The sequence below is a fragment of the Coregonus lavaretus genome, assembly GCF_964263955.1.
Source record: "Coregonus lavaretus genome assembly, chromosome: 4".
Classification (NCBI taxonomy): Eukaryota; Metazoa; Chordata; class Actinopteri; order Salmoniformes; family Salmonidae; genus Coregonus; species Coregonus lavaretus.
In genome coordinates, this window is record NC_139991.1 from 12826407 (window position 1) to 12845478 (window position 19072).

Sequence of the window (19072 nt, forward strand, 5' to 3'; positions counted from 1 at the left end):
TGCTGCAACCTCTAGAGCCTCTAACACAGAGATTGAGAAAGGGGGTTGGGGGGGGGGGGCATGTGGGAGCTGAGAGAGAGTGATGTGAGTGATCTGAATGCATCATTCAGATCAGCCAAACAAAGTAAATAAGGCCAGGGATAATAAATATATATTTGTATCTGATGCAAACGTTTCCCATGTACTCTCACTGACATCGCTCTGAGTGTGAAGATCTGTGCACAGATAAGAGGATGTTTGTGCTAGTGCTCTATGACAGAGAGAGCAGATCACCGTACAGTATGGACCTCTTCTCTAACTCTGGCCCACATGCCCACACTTATGTGAGGAATATTCCCACGCTCGCTCCCCCTTCCTCTTCCCATGACCAATCTGAACTAGTCCAGATGTACAGCTCGCAGATGGACTCATACTCTCACTACATGCCTCTCTCTCTCTCTGTCTCTCTCTCTGTCTCTCTCTCTCTCTGTCTCTCTCTCTGTCTCTCTCTCTGTCTCTCTCTCTCTCGCTCTCAGAATGGCTTAGTCAGAAAGGCAGGAAATGCTAGAGTCCTGTACAGGAAGTGAGGTCACACAGCCCTGTGGCAGACGGTTGATGGGCGATGATGATGAGGCAGCCAGGCTGTTAACAGCAGCCTAAGCGTCAATGTTGTCATTGGCAAAGAACTTCTTTGTTTTTGTCAGGATTGTCAAGGCGGGTCCTCGGGAGAGCTCCTCGCCCTATTCCCAAACCGCCCTTCATGCTGCCTGTATGCAATTAACAGAGTAATTAAAAGCCTGATGAGCTAATTGGTGTTCGGTGAAGCTGCAGGTGTTTTGATAGGGGAGCTTGTTTGTGTAAGTGCATAAGTATAAACAGATTCCGATCGAGGGTAATTTTTGGCACGGTTTTCCCCCATAATTGGAATAATATGGGTGTTTAGGGGAAAGCAGGGCCATTACCGTTACTGTTAAATAGGCCAAAGTTGCCAACGTTAATCAAATTGTCATAAATCTTAATCATAATATATATAAACACTTTTATTCAAAGTTGTTCTGCAAAGGTATTAAGTATAAACTCAATTTGGGGAGAAATGACATCATGTCAGGTCAGGTCTGATGTAGTCCTGTCGAACTGTGACCTCATTGTTGTCCAGAGAGGGTGGAAGAGAGAAATTACTTTAACTTAAACGTTTTTCAAGCTCAAATTAAATGTTGTTGCACCCTGAGGCAGAGCTTTCAGCTGGCAGGAGAGAGAGAGAGAGAGGCTGAGGCTGCCTCTGTGAGAAGGAGCAAAAGAAGAGAACTGCTCTGAGGAACTGGGCCAAATAAGTCCCCCTCTCCTCCCTGCATCTCTCTCTCTCTCTTGTTCCATGTCTTCTTTTTTGCTTTCCCTCCCTCTACCCAACCCTTTCCTCTCCACGTCTCTTCATCTCTCTCTCTTTCTATGTCTTTATAGTGTACTTCATATATCCCTGTATCTTCCCCCCCCACTCTCTCTTCTCTCTCTATCCGCCATGTTTTGGTGTTTTTCTCTGTTCTGCTCTGTGTCCTCCCTCCCTCTCAGCGGTGGCAGATGTGCTGGTGACGGCTGTGTGCCCATGGCGCTGGCGGTCCCCAGGTGGCGGAGATGACAGTTATTGATGTTCAGGTGTGAGCTTTTTACAGTGGGCCTGGAGCCTCTAGCCAGCCAGCCAGCTCCACGCACTCTGAGCGCGCTCCCCTGCTGAATGGGTCTGATTGAACAGCAGCAGCAAGAATACAAACAATACAGCAACAAGTCCACCTGAGAATGAAGGCTTAGCTGCTTGTGGGCACACAGCTGTAGACTTGTCTGATACGATTGGAAGTCCAGCATTTCTTTCTTTTGCTTGTGTTGCCAGTATGTGTAGAAGCTTGGTGCAAACTGCAGAGGCCGTATTTTCTGCTCAAATTAGGATGTTGACGGATCCAAACAACAGGCCAGTTAGTTCTTGTTGGTGTGTGTGTGTGTGTGTGTGTGTGTGTGTGTGTGTGTGTGTGTGTGTGTGTTTGTGTGATCCCCCAGAGTGGCCGCACACTCGTCTCTGTGTCTCGGCCGGTGCCAGTGCCCAGTGCCGTCCTAACACACTCCAGATGGGCCAGGCCGGGGAGTTGTTCTTGGCACGGGCCGCCGCGGCAGAATGTCACAAATACTTTCCTTTATTTAGGAATGGCTCTGGGTTAGCGGCTGGGGAGAAAGGGAGGGAGGGAGGAGAAGGAGAGAGGGAGGGAGGGAGGAAAAGGAGAGAGGAAGGGAGGAGAAGGAGAGAGGAAGGGAGGAGAAGGAGAGAGGGAGGGAGGAGAAGGAGAGAGGGAGGGAGGGAGGGAGGAAGAAACAGAGCTCCATGGAACATCTGGATTTTATTAGCAGCCATTGGGAAAATGTGAAAAGGAAGTTTTTTCTGTGAGTTGCGATATGCTCCATGTAACCACTTCACTGCCGAGCGACGCCCTCCCTGAAGAGAACAGATGGCTGCTAGACTTCAATACAATTATATCAATAACAGTCATCACAGCCGTCAGCGCCACATGACAAGCACACTAAAGTACAGAGAAGCAGAGAACCAAAACTTGTCTCACAAGTGCTGTTGTGTTGGGTGGGAAGGAAGCCCAGGTCCCTCAACAGGGTATTTTCATCACCATCACCCTGCATGCTGAAGTCACCCTCTCCCTCACACTCCAAATCAAGAGCTGGCTTTTCCACCAGACCGCCAATAACATTACATTACCCAGAACCAGCAAACGGAGGGAGAATGGAGAGAGGTAGAGGAATAAACAGTTATGTAGTCAGTATATGAATAAACACAAAGACGTACGGGAATACTCACTGGTGCGCTGAACAATTCAGAGACTGTGAGTCCTATTTCAACATAAATAGAGAAGTAGAGAGTAGAGAGTAGTAGTATTGGTTCCTTGTTTTCCATGTTTTTCTGCCTTTCTCCCTGACCATGCCTCCTGTCTCAAACATCTGACTGCTGTAGCCAGTGTCTCTGACTAGGTGCAGACGAGGAGAGAGCTGATCTCTCCTGCGTATAAGACAGTTTTACACTGACCCTGTCCTGGTCTGGCCTGGTCAGCTCGCGTCCTCTGCCCAGTATCTCATTGGTAACTAGGTCAGCCCAGGAACCAGTGTGTATAGCCTCATCCCTCTCTCCTCTCCTCCTCCTCTTCCACACAGCTGGGGTCGCAGCTGTTACACACCCCATGGGTCACCACGGCACTGACGCCACACCCTAAATGGTTTTAACATATATTCTGTGAATTATTAGTGTATGCTGTATGCGCTGTGAGGCTCCTGCTGCGCTCATCTTTCCGTCTATTATACACACTCACGCACACACACATGCATTTTCTCCCTGGGCCTTTCAGTTCGCCATTATTAAACAGACATTTATTCCACACTGAATGTTTGTTTTCACTAAACATATTTGTTCAGCCCAGTCTGTGTAGTATTGCAGCGATTCTCAAGCAACAGGGTAACGTGTTTATTTGCGTCTGCTTGTTCCGTGCTTGTATATCCCGGTGGAGGGGGCTGGGGGTGTTCTCTCTCCAAGGCTCTCTCCCACCCTGTCATTAGTGAACCTAAAGCCTCTGAACTCTAAATCAGCTCAAGATGATCCCGAGTCTGGTTTCTAACACACAGAGAGAGAGTGGGAGAGTGAGAGCCCAGCTATCTATATGTCTGCCATTCAGACAGGTTGACTGAGTTCTCCCAGCCAGGACCTTTACATCATCATCCTCACAGCCAGGATCCTCCATCCAGCACGTCTGATCACTATCTAACCCACTATCCCTCTGCTCCCACCTCCCCCTCCCGTCAGACCTAGTCTATTCTTTATGGTGCCTCCACCCACTCCCATGCTAAGGGGGCTGTGCAGGCCCTGGGTCTCTGTCAATCCCTGGGTCAGGAGAGGGGCGATGGGGATGGGGAGTCATGGAGTCTGGAGGGGGGCTAGGGAGAGGGGTGCAGGGGTCCCTGGGTGCGGGGTCCTGGGGCCGAGGCGCAGGGCTCTAATCCCCGTGTTTTGATGTGAGGCCTGTGTTTGTGTGGACTACTCGGCGGCCTGATGGGGAGCAGATGTGGGAAGGCAGGCGGGCGGGCACTGAGCCAGAGCAGCTGGGAGAAATTAAAAACAACAGCATTCCTGGAGACTGGGGGAATTACAGAGAGAGGGAGAGAGAAAGGGGGAGAGAGGGGACGCGCTAGAGACAGAGGGAGAGATTTAGGAGAGAGGGAGAGCGATAGTGGAGCAAGAGAAGATCTCTAGAGACCATCTCAGAGCCTGTCCGTATCTAAAGTACAGTACAGTAGCTCTGTTCTAATGGTCACTGTGAAGGATAGGCCGTGTGAGTACAGAGACAGACTACCAGTATCCAACCGGGCTCTTAATGGCTTGTCATTACGTGATGGTTTCTTGTGTGTTTGGTGGTTTTAGTGAAAGCATATGTCCTGAAATCTATAAAGAGAACCAGAAATAGCTCCAAAATGACAAACTGGAGTGTGATCTTGCAGCGAATAGTTTTTCATCTTGTTTGAGAGGACTGAACTGAAACCATTTTTAGAACACAGATTGCTGACTGACCGTTCCTTCCCTGAAAGCCATTTTTAGGCGTGATTACGAGAAATATACAGCTGTGTACAGGAGAGACTGACAGCAGTGTAATTATCAAAAGCTTTTGACTGCATACTGTGGGCTGCAGCTAAAGCCAGAGCCAGCGCCTGGCTCCCCAAATCCTCAGGGAGTCTATGAAGCAGCGTTGTATCCTGGGTAAAATCTATTTTCTGTATTGATTCATGTGTAGATCCACTTTGAGTGTGCGATAAAAGGTTGTGTGGAAGGAAGAAGAGGAGTGATCAGCACGTCCTGTACCTCTCCCTGAACAGGATCCACTGTTGTGTTCTGATGCCATGGTTCCTTAATTAGACAGAGGAAACACAGTGAAAGCAACAGGACACACACTGTGGTCAGATGGACATGCTGGGTGATTGACAGTTCTACCCAGGAAGTCTGTTGAGGTGTGGACCCTCAACTCTGTTTCTCTCTCTCTTACTAGTCTCTCCATCTCACTCTGTCTTTCCCTCTCTGTTTCTCCCTTGGCGCGAGTCTTCCTGTCCTTCAGCACAATGGGAGCACAGATGGCCACAGATGGGGGGGGGGTTCGGACAGAGCAGACTTTCTAATGTATTAAACGTGAAATCCAGAGTTGTGTGCGTGTGTGTGTGTGTGTGTGTGTGTGTGTGTGTGTGTGTGTGTGCTTGTGTGTATGTGTTTCCTTTAGCTGGTCAGATTAAACAGCTGTCCGTAATCCCACGGTAGTTGCAGACAGGCCAGGAGGGCAGGACTCCTCCCTCTCTCTCCCCCTCGCCCCAGGAGTCTCGGCCCTCCCTGCCAGGCCGTGGTCACTCCCAGAACCCCTCGGGAGCCCTAGCAGCAGTTGCCATGTGGAGGAACTCTCCCCAAGGAGTAAATTAAGAGCCCTGATTAAGGCATGCTTTCTGTCAAAAAGATCCACTGTGTCAATCAAATCACAGACAGAGGGTGGGTCAAGATTTTTAAATCGTCAAATAGAGTGCGTGTACATTATGGGATTCAAGTGAAATGACCCATCAGTGATCGTCATGCAGTATAAACAGACAAGCATTTTGTAAAGGAAAAAAGTGACAAGAACCCAGGCCTCTAAGTGTTTGTGTGCGGTCCTCTTTAGTTGTTTTGTTTTTGTTGAAGTCAGTCAGTATAGCTACAATAGCTCCTGAACAGGAAGACTGTTTGTTGAGTGTGGTGACAGATGGACGAGCCCTGCCCTGCCTGCCTCCTCTTCTCTCTGACAGACAGACACCCAGGCAGGCAGGCAGGCAGGAGGGGAGGGCAGCCCAACTGTGCAGCACAGGGCCAGGCAGGGTACCTGTCTACATTTGACCATGGCTTGGAGCGGGGACATGGCAGCCCCACAGGCAGAAGCCACCAGCTCCAGAGCGTTGGCCGGTGGGGGGCTATTTTTATCAGCACCTTGTTGTGTTTAGGGGATCGGAGCGGTGGCCTGGCGAGCGCCCCTTGTGCTAGAGAAGATCACAGTCACAGTGTCAACGGCCATTGTAGCTCCTCGAATCTAGAATGACACTAGAATGAGCCCATCTTTTTAGTAGTTTTACATGCAACTATGGAAATAGACCAGAGAAGAGAAGAGTTTAGGAGAATGCCAACTGTGGCAGTGCTACTGTGGAAGGGGTCCATTCATAAAGCATTGCTCAGGAACACACAGTGTGCCCTGCGTGGTTATTTAATATTAGCATACTACTAGGGCCAAAAGTAGAGCACTTTGTTTATGCCAAATAGTACAAATTAAACACAATATTATGCAATATTTATTTATGTCACTCAGAATCATTCACTTAGGTTACATATAAGCACATTGATTAACTACAGTATTTTGGGATTACGTATGCAACGGTTACTGCTAAATATTTTTCAAAACGCAAACAGGAGTAACCTAATTAAACTGAATGTCTGTGACTTGGCATTTCAGTTTGAGACCAAAGGTGAATCAGAGTGTCTGCTGTGTTGTTTGATGGCCCGGGGTCTGGTTGCGTCGTTTGAAACTCAAGCCCTGGTGGAGTTGTGAGTCTGTGGTGTGAAACATAAAGCTCAGCCAGTCTGGTGGTGGGTTGAGAGAGGGAGGGCCTGTAGCCAGCAGCAGAATAACTGAGTTTAGTAGTCTGAGAGAGAGGAGCAGTAAGGAGCTGCACCAGTCCGTCCTGACTGCGGAGGTGACTTCTCCATGCCTCCCCAGAAACACTTTAACCCTGAGGACCGCGGAACCCTCCTGCACCCCCCTCTACCCCCCCAACACCCTCCACCGTCCTGCAGCTGCTCTTCCTGGAGGTCAAGACCTAATTATCCTCCTGTTGCTCATTTGGCAGTGACCCGATGTGTTTGGTTATTTCTGCACTTGACAGTGGAGGGTGCAGCGGCTGCTGCTTAGCGGCTCCAGCAGGGTGGGGGTCTGTTCCAAACATGGCCAGGAGTACTAGTACTACATGCTAGTGGGGTGCCTGTCGGTCTATGGGGCGAGCTGCTCCCTGCGTGGCTGACATGATCCTGCTGTCCGAGTGGAGTTAACAGTGGAGTGAACTCAGAGACAGCTGATAAAGACTGAGTGACAGGACCATGGCCAGAGACTGGCTTAAACCTTCCTCCTCAGCACATGCCTCTGTACTGGTCTAATGCAGATACTGGGTACTGGGCTCTAAGGGTATATACATATATTAGCACGGTGCGTACACACGCTCGAATAAATGCACACACGGTCTCACACACTGTAAAGCTATCTTCTCCGTGGCTGTGAAAGCCATCACACTCGGCAGCTCATGTTTTTGTAGCAGAAGGATCTCATTCCACCCACATCCCTCAGACGGCTGCTGCTTCCCCTGTTACACTCAGTGTTTACCATGGAGCATTTAATACTAAATACTCCAACACTGGGCCACTATAGGACCAGGGCTGATCACTCTCACTGGAGAATGTGTATGCATGGCCCCTGCAAAATATATTACAAAGGTTATTACATTTTATCCATATTATTTCAAAAATATATATTATTTTGGATGGAAAAGTATGTGATTACGTGTAAACATGATGTATTTGAGATTGCAATCAATATACCTTTTAATACATCAAAAAGAAAACAGACAGACATTTACAGCCTTCTCTCTGAAACTACAAGAGTGTTGTTGTGGTCGTAATAGGAGACAGAAAGAGCGCCAGTGTGGGGACTGGGCAGTGACAAGCCAGTGTGTCCCTATGTATATGTATGTGGGAGGCGGCAGGGGATGGCAGGGGAATAGCAGCCCTTGTCCTATCTCCTGGAAAAGGCGATGCCACCTGACCGCTCCAGGCCGTCCCGTCCCTCCTGTCCCCTACCGGAGCAGCCCTACCTTGCCTTGTTTGGTCCCGGCTGGGGGCCTCGTTGCAGCCTCGTGGAAGTGTCTCCGTGATGGACAGCGGCAGATCCAGCTGCACTTGTCACTGACTGTCAAGCGCCTGTCCATAAGGGGGACGAGAGGGGACAGGCGGGAAGTGTCAGTGGGACTGGGGCTGAGGGGAGGGGAGGGGGGCTGGGGGACACTGATAGGGATGTCAGGAGCGGACCAGCAGCTGTTACTTTATGTCTCCAAGAGCTGTAATATTTTGCTCGTCGTTCCAAGCCCCCATCTATCTATCTCTCTGTCTCTCTGCTGTAGGACAACATCGTTCACAGAGTCTCTACAGCAGAAACAGGACCTCACAGCCAGACCATCAATATATCCTCTCTCATATCAAATCAGTGGGTCATGAGTGGGTCTCAGATAATGGTAGCAACACTGATCAAAACATACATACTAGCTATTAAGATTTTTTGCTTGTTTAGGTCTGATTTTGATCCTTCTGTACCTGGAAGTTTGCGTCTGGGGGCAGATATACTGTTGGTGTTGGGTGTGTCTTCATGTTTGTCTCTTTGTAACTGTCTCTCTCTCTCTCTCTCTCTCTCTCTTTCCTGCAGGTAGCACAGAACAGAAGGTTGGAACGATGCCCGATTCACCTGCTGATGTCAAAACCCAGCCCAGGTCGACTCCGCCCACAATGCCACCTCCACCCCCGGCCGTCAGCCAGGCACCCAATCGCAACGCTTCATTCACACCCACCACCAGTAGGTCAAGTAAGGCATTTTTTGTATTCTTTATTTCTCTGTTTGCACTTTGCACCCAAATAGGCTATCTAAAATATGTAGGCATGCTATCTTTCAATTTCAATACAATACTATTTTTCACGAGTCTTATATCATATCTTATCTAGCATAAAATACTATTCTGTATTGCTACCATGTCTGTAATGTCCCTTGAATACCTGAATCCTCTTTCTAGCTTTATAAAGAACCTTGTAAATTCCCTAAGGTAGCACTATGTATCTATCTTGAAGGTGTTTTGTGCAGCATTGGGCCGGGCAGGATGTGAACAGAATAGTGAGTTGGTAGGAGTGCTGCATCAGCTCTTCTCTGTCATTGGCACGGCTCTACCTCTGCGTCTGTTAGGCTGTTAGGCTGTTAGGAAGGGAACCTGCCTGGGCTGCAGGGGAAACAGGCTGCTACAGGCTGCTGTTGGCCTCCATAGGCCTGGCTGTGTGTTTCTGATGATCGCTTCAACATGACGAAGACAAGACTTCAGTCACTTGTGTGTGTAGAATTCCCTGGTGGAACGAGTGTCTTGGAGCATGTGTGAGTATGGCTGTGATATTGTCTCAGTGTGTGTGTGTGTGTGTGTGTGTGGGACTTGTTTACCGGCTGTAGTGATACAGGGGGCATTGCTGGGCTCGCCGGGCTACAGACCACTTTCTTCCCTATATAGCAATGACATGCCGTGTTGTTTCACCTGTTGTGGCGGTCACCAGTGTAGCTCGCTCTCCCCTCTAAAACCAGAACACAAGTGGCGGGTCACATGGTTAGCCCACATGTGTGCGGGCTGACCAGGCTCCAATGGAGAGATTAGAGTCAAGGGTAGAAATGTGAGGAACTGTGTACTGGAACATATATTCAAACACTACCATGTAACACACACTGTTGGCATACTGCCATATGCACTCCAACAAACTGGGGGAGAAATTAAAGACCCTGCAGATTGAAATGTTTTCAAACATATTAGGGTTGGGTGGTATCCAGATCTTCATACCATCCTTCTCTCATATCCGCCCTTCTCTCATACCGGGATATACGGTCATACCGTTCTTCTCTCATACCGGGATATACGGTCATGGTCATACCGTTCTTCTCTCATACCGGGATATACGGTCATAGTCATACCGTTCTTCTCTCATACCGGGATATACGGTCATAGTCATACCGTTCTTCTCTCATACCGGGATATACGGTCATAGTCATACCATTCTTCTCTCATACCGGGATATACGGTCATAGTCATACCGTTCTTCTCTCATACCGGGATATACGGTATTACCGGCTTTGTACACAAGGTGGCACCAAAAAACGCAAGAAAAGCCCATTGGGCATCTATTACCAGAATGCTAACCAAATTAGCACAAGCAATAGAGAATTTCAATGGAGGCTGCTAGCTACATATATGCTAACGAGCGCAAAACGAAAATAAACTAATTGCAGAGACAGGCAATCCTGCTAATAAATGTATACATATATAGGTAGGCGCTACCGAATGTCATTTTTGGTGAGTTTGGACATTTACAAGCGAATGTGAACGAGTTTTGATGCATGCTTGTCTTAAGCAAGAACAGTACTGGCTCTGGAGCAGTATGTGTAGGCTACACTGTGTGGAGTCTGGAGTTGCTAGGGCAACAGGCATGCCTGCTCTGCTCAGAGAAGAGGGGAGAGGAGAAGAAGCGCAAGGAAATCAAGATTGTGGCAGCTGTACAGATAACTCATCCAAAGGGCTTTGACTTCTCAAACAGGGCAGAAAGCTAACACAATATGATGCCCCGTCACCTTATTAGTTCAGCCACTTACTTACATTAACTTAGGGGTCGTGTTAATGCAGAATTCTGCGTTTTTCACGCAGGAAAGAAAGATAAAACGCTTAAGAAATATCTTGTTGCGTTTTGTAAACGCAGATGTAAAATGCTTCTTGTTGTAATTTCTGCTCGGCATCAGACTACTTTCGTACTTCAGTTGCACTTCTCCCCTCAGATGAGAATTCACCAATGGGCATTCTATCAGCAGACAGACTCTGACTGATGTGTCGCTGCTTTTCTCCGGAACTTTCTCAGTGTAGCCAGCCTACCTTTCTCTGGTAAAATGCCAGATTAACTTTAAGCACATTAGGAAATGTAGCTGGCTACATTCTTTCTATGATAAACATTAGAAATATGATGACCATGCACAGTTTTTGCAAAAAATACCTTATTTTTTCATTGGAAGCTAATTTACTTGTGGAGCTAGCTGCCAACCAAATAGCGTTGCACTTCTGTTATCATCTGATGAAAATGAAGCTATTTTCTGCCGAATGTGTTGCACTAATGTATTTTCTGTGAAGGAAACTATAGTTGCACATCCCTGATCACTCTATTGAAGCAAAATAACACTGTTGGCTTTCAATATAAAACGCAACCCCTGTCAATACACAGCTGGACTCACCTGCTCCCGCGTTCTCCCTTTGTGCTGTTTACAAACGAACATGTGACTGGCTCAACTGTTCTGGGGAACTACGGTTAGCTTCAAAATGTAAAATAATATGACAGGTGAAATGAAGAACGCAATCTGCTTTATCTCCTAACATATTGCACAAGTTGACTAAAGGTGTTTACTTAAAAAGTAGCTACACATATTAAAATGTATTGAAAAACCTCTAATAAATAGTTTCAATATTTCCAAATACCCTGGTATACAGTATATATGGTATACCGCCCACTAAGCTTAAAACATATCAGGGGATGGAGTGTAAGAATATGACACCAATATTGGGTAATGTACCATTCAGTAGATGAAGCAGGGCAAAGGTGGAGAGTGGAACGGAGGGAGTGGTGTAGGGGTTTGGAGCAGGAGTGTGGCAGCCAAGTGGGGGGGGGGGGGAGGGGGGAGGGGGGGGGGGGGTGCCCTGAACCTGAAAGCTGCAAATCTACTTTCAGCTGGTGGACATGTGCAAGGCCTGATTTAGCAACACACCTGCTATTGGAATAAAGTAACACAGGCCACAGGCCTATTTTTGGCACCTCTTTAACACGTTCCTCTTATAGTTGTGTCCTACTGAGTGAGTGGGTGAGCGAAAGGGAGAAACAGACTGGCGAACGGGAGGAGAGGTAGTGGGAGGGGGGAGGGTCAAACGGTCCCACTTGTGAGAGGCAGCTGAAGTTACTGCACACAGAGCCTTCACTCAAACGGGTATGAGCCGTGGTGGAGTAGGAGCAGCAGAGTACGGGGTAGCAGCCAACAGTGTCTTTACCCAGCCTTAGTGTGTGCCCTGGCCCCAGCCTTAGTGTGTGCTCTGGAGTTATCCGCCTCAACCTTAAGGATGCATGTGCCTTCACCACCCTCCTCGACCCTGTCCTCCGGCGCCCTCACAGCGCATGGCGCCCGGGGGGAGGAGGTAGAGGGACAGGAGGAGGATGGAGGAGGACAACAGACTGGTACTGACGGAGGGCCTCTCTCCCTCTCTCTCCCTGCAGTGCTGAACGGGAGCAGTCACTCGAGTCACTCGCCCACGTCGCTCAACGGGGCGCCCTCTACACCCAACGGCTTCAGCAACGGCCCCGCCATGTCGTCCACCGCCTCCCTGTCCAATCAGCAGCTGCCGCCGGCCTGCGGCGCCCGCCAGCTCTGCAAGCTCAAGCGCTTCCTCACCACGCTGCAGCAGTTCGGCAACGACATCTCGCCCGAGATCGGAGAGCGAGTCCGCAGTCTGGTGCTGGGCCTGGTGGTAAGTCTTGCTCTCCTCTTCTCCCTCCCTCTCCTTTTTTCTGTCTCTCTCTCCCACTCATTCTCCTACTTTTCTGGAGCTACAGTACTTACTTAGTTGTGTCCAAATCTCTTTCTGTCTCTCCATGTCCAGCTCTGTCTGTCTCCTAGTTTTACTGTGAAGGTTCTTCTCCAAGTGTTCCAATCTCTCCCTTCCTTTGGTTTTTGACAGAATTCCACCCTGACCATAGAAGAGTTCCACTCCAAACTCCAGGAGGCTACCAACTTCCCGCTGCGTCCCTTTGTCATTCCATTCCTCAAGGTAAGAACATCAAAACACAACGTAGACACACCCTCCCTGTTCCCAATAGGCTCCCTAGGAATCCCCAGGTTATTTCCCAGTATATCCCTTTGAGCAGCTTCCACTTCTGATATTAGCTAGCGTATGGCGATGGAAGTAAGGGCTTTCGAGAACAAAACCCACCCAAACAAACAAATCATATTCTCCGGATGGCTGGCCAGTGTAGAAAGCGACCTGGTTTCTGTGCCTGAGCCGTGTGTGATTCCTCCATTAGTGTGGGAGTGTGGAGCTGATTGAAGCTCAGTAGATAAAGGGAGCAGGACCCTGCCTGATTTCCAGCCCAGTCTGCTGCAGCCTGCCTGGCGCTGGGCTGATCTACTGGTCCATATGGCCATCGTTTGCGATTCATTAAAACTGGCACACGAGTGTTTACCCTGAGTGGCGCGACGTGGAGCGGAGGGAGGGGGGAGGAGGGAGGGAAGGAGGGGGGGGGGGTAAATAAGACTCCCTGACAGATGTTGCCGGCCCAGGGCGGCTAACACGCAGAGCTTTTCACTCTGGCTGAAGTCTTTGGCCTGATCCTGTTCACTGCATTGTCAAACCCACAGTCACAGAGACGAGAGCAAAGCGAGAGAGAGACAAAGTCCATCCTTCCGAACAACTGTCATTATGCATAACACATTACTCTGCTGTGGTCCAGAAGTCACAATGCCAGCTGTCCAATATGTAACACATGTGACAGTAGGGAACGTTTGGTACTGAGGCCTTAAGGGACACTGCTGACGGTTCTGACGGTGGGAGGGGCAGTCCTGCTGACACTGTGTGTGCGTGTCTGTGTGTCGGTGTCGGTGCTGAGTGCTGGCCGTGCAGCTTGGTGGTGACCAGGGCACACATTCCTGTCTGTCCCACACACTTTGTCTCTCTGTCCCTTCTGTTTATTCCCAGAGCAGAGGGACATATGGGGGACAACAGGGGGGCGGCCAAGCTGGAGCCATGCCTGGTTATTAACTATAATTGCAGACATGGTGGTGGCGAGTACGGTTGTGGATGGAATGTATTCCACACACCACATACCAACACAAATACATTCACATACATACAATACATTCACTACGGAGATCTTGGTTAGCTCAGTGTGGGAAAGACATACAGTATCTACTTTATAGGAAGGTGTTAACTATCAACCAGGCAGCATCACCACAGTGTGCTAGAAACAGTAGATATATAGATAGATAGATAGATAGATAGATAGATAGATAGATAGATAGATAGATAGATAGATAGATAGATAGATAGATAGATAGATAGATAGATAGATAGATAGATAGATAGATAGATAGATAGATAGATAGATAGATAGATAGATAGATAGATAGATAGATAGATAGATAGATAGATAGATAGATAGATAGATAGATAGATAGATAGATAGATAGATAGATAGATAGATAGTGTCTGGTGGGCGCTAGCTGTCTCATTAGTGGACATTATTATTATTGTGAGAGTGGCGTAGCGTGCCTTTAGCAGTATCCAGAGGATGGCTCAGGGCCTCGTGTCATTAGGACAGTTTTCCAGCCCGCCTGGTGTGCCATGAGGTTACACATCTGTGACATGGCAGCCGGCGCTGTGCTTTGTCAAAGTGACGGCCTGACTGAGCTCTCTGACAGCACCCACTTACCCCTCCTCTCTCCCCCTTCCTCCCCCTGAGAGAGACAGACGCTTGGGAGGAATGTGTGGTGGTGGGTCTGTGTTATCTCACCCTCCCTGTCTCATACTCTCGCTTTTTCTCTCTCTCTCTCTCTCTCTCTCTCAATCTTTCTCTCTTTCACTTTCTCTCTTTCTCTCTCAATCTCTCTCTCTCTTTCTCTCTCAAACTCTCTCTCTCTCACTCAATCTTTCTCTCTCTCTCACTTTCTCTCTCTTTCTCTCTCAATATCTCTCTCTCTCTCTCTCTCTCTCTCTCTCTCTCTCTCTCTCTCTCTCTCTCTCTCTCTCTCTCTCTCGCTCTCAATCTCGCCCTCTGCCTCTTTGTCTCTCCCTCCCACATGCTCTAACTCTTCACTCTAAAACTATTTTATTTATATGCCCTGTCTCTCCTCCCTCTCTCTCTCTCTCTCTCTCTCTCCCTCATCTTCCACCTCCCACCTTGACCCTCCTCCTCCTCCTCTCACCCATTTCCACTTACCATATATTCTCTGTTCATTCCTCCTGTCCCTCCTCCCTCCTTCCCTCTCCTCTCCCAGGCGAACCTGCCCTTGCTCCAGAGGGAGCTCCTCCACTGTGCGCGGATGGCCAAGCAGACTCCCGCCCAGTACCTGGCCCAGCATGAGCAGCTGCTGCTGGACGCCAACGCCAGCTCGCCCCTGGACTCCTCCGAGATCATGATGGAGATCAACGAGCATGGCAAGAGGAGGACCCCCGACAGGTACTGAGTGACCACCGACACACACACACACACACACACTCAAAATACACACACGCACTCAAAATACACACACACTCAAAATGCACACACTATGCAGACATGTCACATACCACAGCTGTAAGACAACTTATCACTCCTCTCCCTCCATCTTATAGCATAGACACAACTGAAAAAACACACACAGGCTTACACACACACACATAATTGAATTATTTCTGGGTATTTGGACATGCCAAGCCACAAGGGGGAGGTTATAAATCCTCTGTGCGGGAGGCGGAAGTTTGGGCAGCCCTGATGCCAGGCAGGGAGGGCGATGCAGGCTGTGCCAGCTGTCTGCGAGGGGAGAAGGAGGAGGAGAGGAGGATAAGTCCAGATGCTGTGGACGTCACGCTATAACCACAGCAGCAGCAGTGGCTCTGTCAGCAGCCCCAGTACAGTATGAGGAGATGTCCTCAGTCCAACCCACAGACAATGCCCTCACTGTCCTATACACTTCCCTGCCCTCTCCACAGCAGCCTGCTGCCATATCTGCCCCACACACTGGGTCGTATGGAGGGGGAGACAGATCTGGACTTTAAGACAGACAAAACCACAGCACTACTCTCCTCCTCCCCCATCGATCTCTCTCCCCCTACCTTTATCTCTGGCTGCCTCTCCTCTCCTCTCCTCTCCTCTCCTCTCCTCTCCTCTCCTCTCCTCTCCTCTCCTCTCCTCTCCTCTCCTCTCCTCTCCTCTCCTCTCCTCTCCTCTCCTCTCCTCTCCTCTCCTCTCCTCTCCTCTCCTCTCCTCTCCTCTCCTCTCCTCTCCTCTCCTCTCCTCTCCTCTCCTTCAGTCAGTCAGTCAGTGTGTCTTTCTGAAGCTGCCCATATGTCAGAAATGTGTCCAGATCCTGCTGAACCCTTGCTTGAGCTGATCCTGACGGGGATGGAGGGAGGGAGGGGGAAAGGGAGGGGGAGAGAGAGAGGGTGGAGGAACAGCCAATCCTATCTGTAATCTACTCACCTCCGGCTCCCAACCCCTGGCTTACAGGGTCACAGCGGGCTGGGCCAGCTGTTGCTATGATTTGTGAGATATTGGTGGTGGGTTAGAGCACTGACAGAGACAGACACATCCCCCGTCACAGTCTCACCCCACGACCCACAGCCTGCCAGAAGTGGAGAGGGGATTGGGGGTGGATGGTGGGGGGGCTACATCACGTAAACAAAGAGGGGACAAATACACACACACACACACATACACACATACTGTGTAATACACACCATCGCATGCGGTCATAAACAAAAACACACTCGCATCCACATGGCGTTGAAATTCCTTTCATTTGCCTTTGATGATAGAGAGCAATTTACCTCTGAATGCCTGGCTGTTTCACCAAGCTAAACAGATTAATATCAACACCGGCGTTTAAACTGTCCAGATGGCTCCCAAAACAGGACCGTCACTGAACATCTGCCAGACACAGACACAGTACAGCACCATAGGTCTGTGGGAGAGGCTACTCTTGCTATTTAAGAGAGTGAGTTGAGGGATATTAGGATTAAGAATTTGGATCCCACCTCGAGACACTGAGTATACAGAGTATTTTTTACAAATGGCGTACAGCTGTGCACACACTTTGGAGTAGATTCTGTCTGGAGTGAACAGTGTGCATCTCAGTAGGGGGGATTGCTGAAACGCCATCAGATTTACTGCTCATGTCTTCTAGTAACAACAACAGGTTAGCAGCCCAGTAAATCTAGAATGTCTTAAGTATACGGCTACATCCTGAATATAACAAATCTCATTCCTGTTCCCTAGCAACTGCCTCAGTATGGCATATTCTATGAGATGTTAACAATTCTAAAGTGAATGAAAGTGTCTGATACGGCGGTAACACGTATAAAGGTAATGTAACAGTGTTGACTTGTGTTCTCTTCCTTCAGGACCAAAGACTCAGAGAGAGACGGCCACCACCCGGAGCACCTGGCCAAGCGGCCCTGCACCATCAGCCCCAGCCAGCGCTTCAGCCCCAGCACTGGCCTGCCAGCCCACCCGCCCCCCAACGGCCTGCCCACGCACCCCCCCAACGGCCTGTCTCACCCCAACCCCCCTGCCCCCCAACACTACCGCCTAGAGGACATGGCGCTGGCCCACCACTACCGTGACGCCTACCGTCACACAGCGGAGCACCGCGAAGCGCGGGACAGGCACCGGCAGACAGGTGAGAGAGGGAGGGAATGAGAGAGGGGCGAGGGAGGGATGAGGGAGAGAGAGAGGGCCTCATGGCGTCTCTAAAGAACAATGACAGGTTGTCACAGTTTGGTGTTAAATTCCCATGGTAGTGCATCTATAAAAAGCCTATAGTGACACATGCTTGGGTATGTCCCCCTAGGAATCCATATACGTCTTCCCTCTGTTAGAGCCGTAATGGCTCACACTGTATAAGGAAGTGTTAGAGCCCTAATGTCCTGTATGTGGAGGAGACTGGAGCCAGAATGGCTCATATATGGTGATGGTGCCTAAGTGCTGAACGCAGGACTGTGTGTTTGTGTTGCAGCCGTGCACGGAGCACGCCAGGAGGAAGTGATCGATCACCGCCTGACAGATCGGGAGTGGGCTGAGGAGTGGAAGCACCTCGATAATGTACGTGTTGCTGGGGTAGGGCTCCCCGGTTTTATCCTTATATCTCCTATCCTACAGAGAAGTGTGTAGTAGAAATCTTTCAACCTCTCAGTGCTGTAGATGATATGACAGAGGAGGATGGAGGACAGGGAGGTGGGATGCGAGGAAACAGGGTGCTGCTGACAGATTTAAGAACTGAAACCTCAGCTGAGTTTGCATTTGATGGACAGCTGACCTTAGGAGGTCTGTAGAGGATTGTGTCCATGTCAGCAATGGACAGCTGAGGCCTCTCTGGCCAGCATACAAAGACTGGAGCGAGCGCTCTGCGCTGCCCTCACCTTTACCAAGGCTGGAACACTCACTCATACACACACATGCGTGCACGCCACGCACGCACGCGAGCGCACACACTCACACACACACTTGGGCACTAAAAAGGGCCACAGATGGAGCGAGGGACCCAGTGGAGGACAGCTCCAGCTGGGGAGAGCAGCTGAGACAAGGGCTGCAGTCATGGAGGGAACCGGCCTGTGCTGGGCCCCTGCCAAATTAGAAACACTCTACTGAAATAAATATAGCTAACAGAGAGAGAGAGAGAGAGAGAGAGAGAGAGAGAGAGAGCGAGAGAGAGAGAGAGAGAGAGAGAAGTTGGCAGAGAAAGAGAGAGAGAGATAATTAGGCAGAGAAAGAGAGAGAGAGATATATAGAAAGAGAGAATATGGAAGGAAGGGGGTGAATGTAAAAACCATTTTGCAGACCGGGAGTTGAAGGAGGCATAGGGCAAAGGCAGAAAGAGAGTTAGTGAAGAAACATATAAAGAGGAAGACAAGGGGAGGGGGTGTGGCTGAAAGGCTTTAGCAGACAGGGGCTTGGAGGGAGCACAGGGGTGGAATGAATTGGTTAGGCCTTTTCCATCGGTAGCACAGCTGTTACAGCCATTTTTACTTCACTGCTCTGTATAACCACTCAACCTCATTCACACACATACACACATACTCAGCACCGCTGGCTCTCGCTGCTAAAACGGGGACAGGGTCACACACTCCTGAGTGCTCCTTAGAACGTTTTATTGCACCTAAACAGCAAGAACTGATTCTAGAGACACTGGATTGCTCCCAAGAAATCACTCAAATTACCATAAATGAAACTGTTCTCATACAATTTGACATCTTGATGAAGGTTAGGCCTGATTGTGTTTTTCATAGACTAAATTCAGAATGCATTTACTGTTCTGTTATATGGCACACTATACAGTACTTCCGAATAAAACTATGTGACCCTGATTTAACGGTACACTTTTAGGTGCAGAGGCTCTACCACTCTTTAGCACCACAGAGAGCAGCTGGCGGTGCCTGT

General features: G+C 49.3%; 1 protein-coding gene across 1 annotated transcript in view; it reads left to right on the forward strand.

Moving 5' to 3' along the window:
- LOC311127646 (protein CBFA2T3-like) overlaps positions 1-19072 on the forward strand; it is a 46566-nt gene that overhangs the window by 17780 nt on the left and 9714 nt on the right. The window contains exons 2-7 of the mRNA XM_084159473.1: positions 8538-8693; positions 12161-12411; positions 12622-12711; positions 14934-15115; positions 17038-17315; positions 17652-17737. Coding sequence (XP_084015599.1) covers positions 8538-8693; positions 12161-12411; positions 12622-12711; positions 14934-15115; positions 17038-17315; positions 17652-17737 — 1043 coding nt within the window. The remainder of the gene's footprint in view (positions 1-8537; positions 8694-12160; positions 12412-12621; positions 12712-14933; positions 15116-17037; positions 17316-17651; positions 17738-19072) is intronic.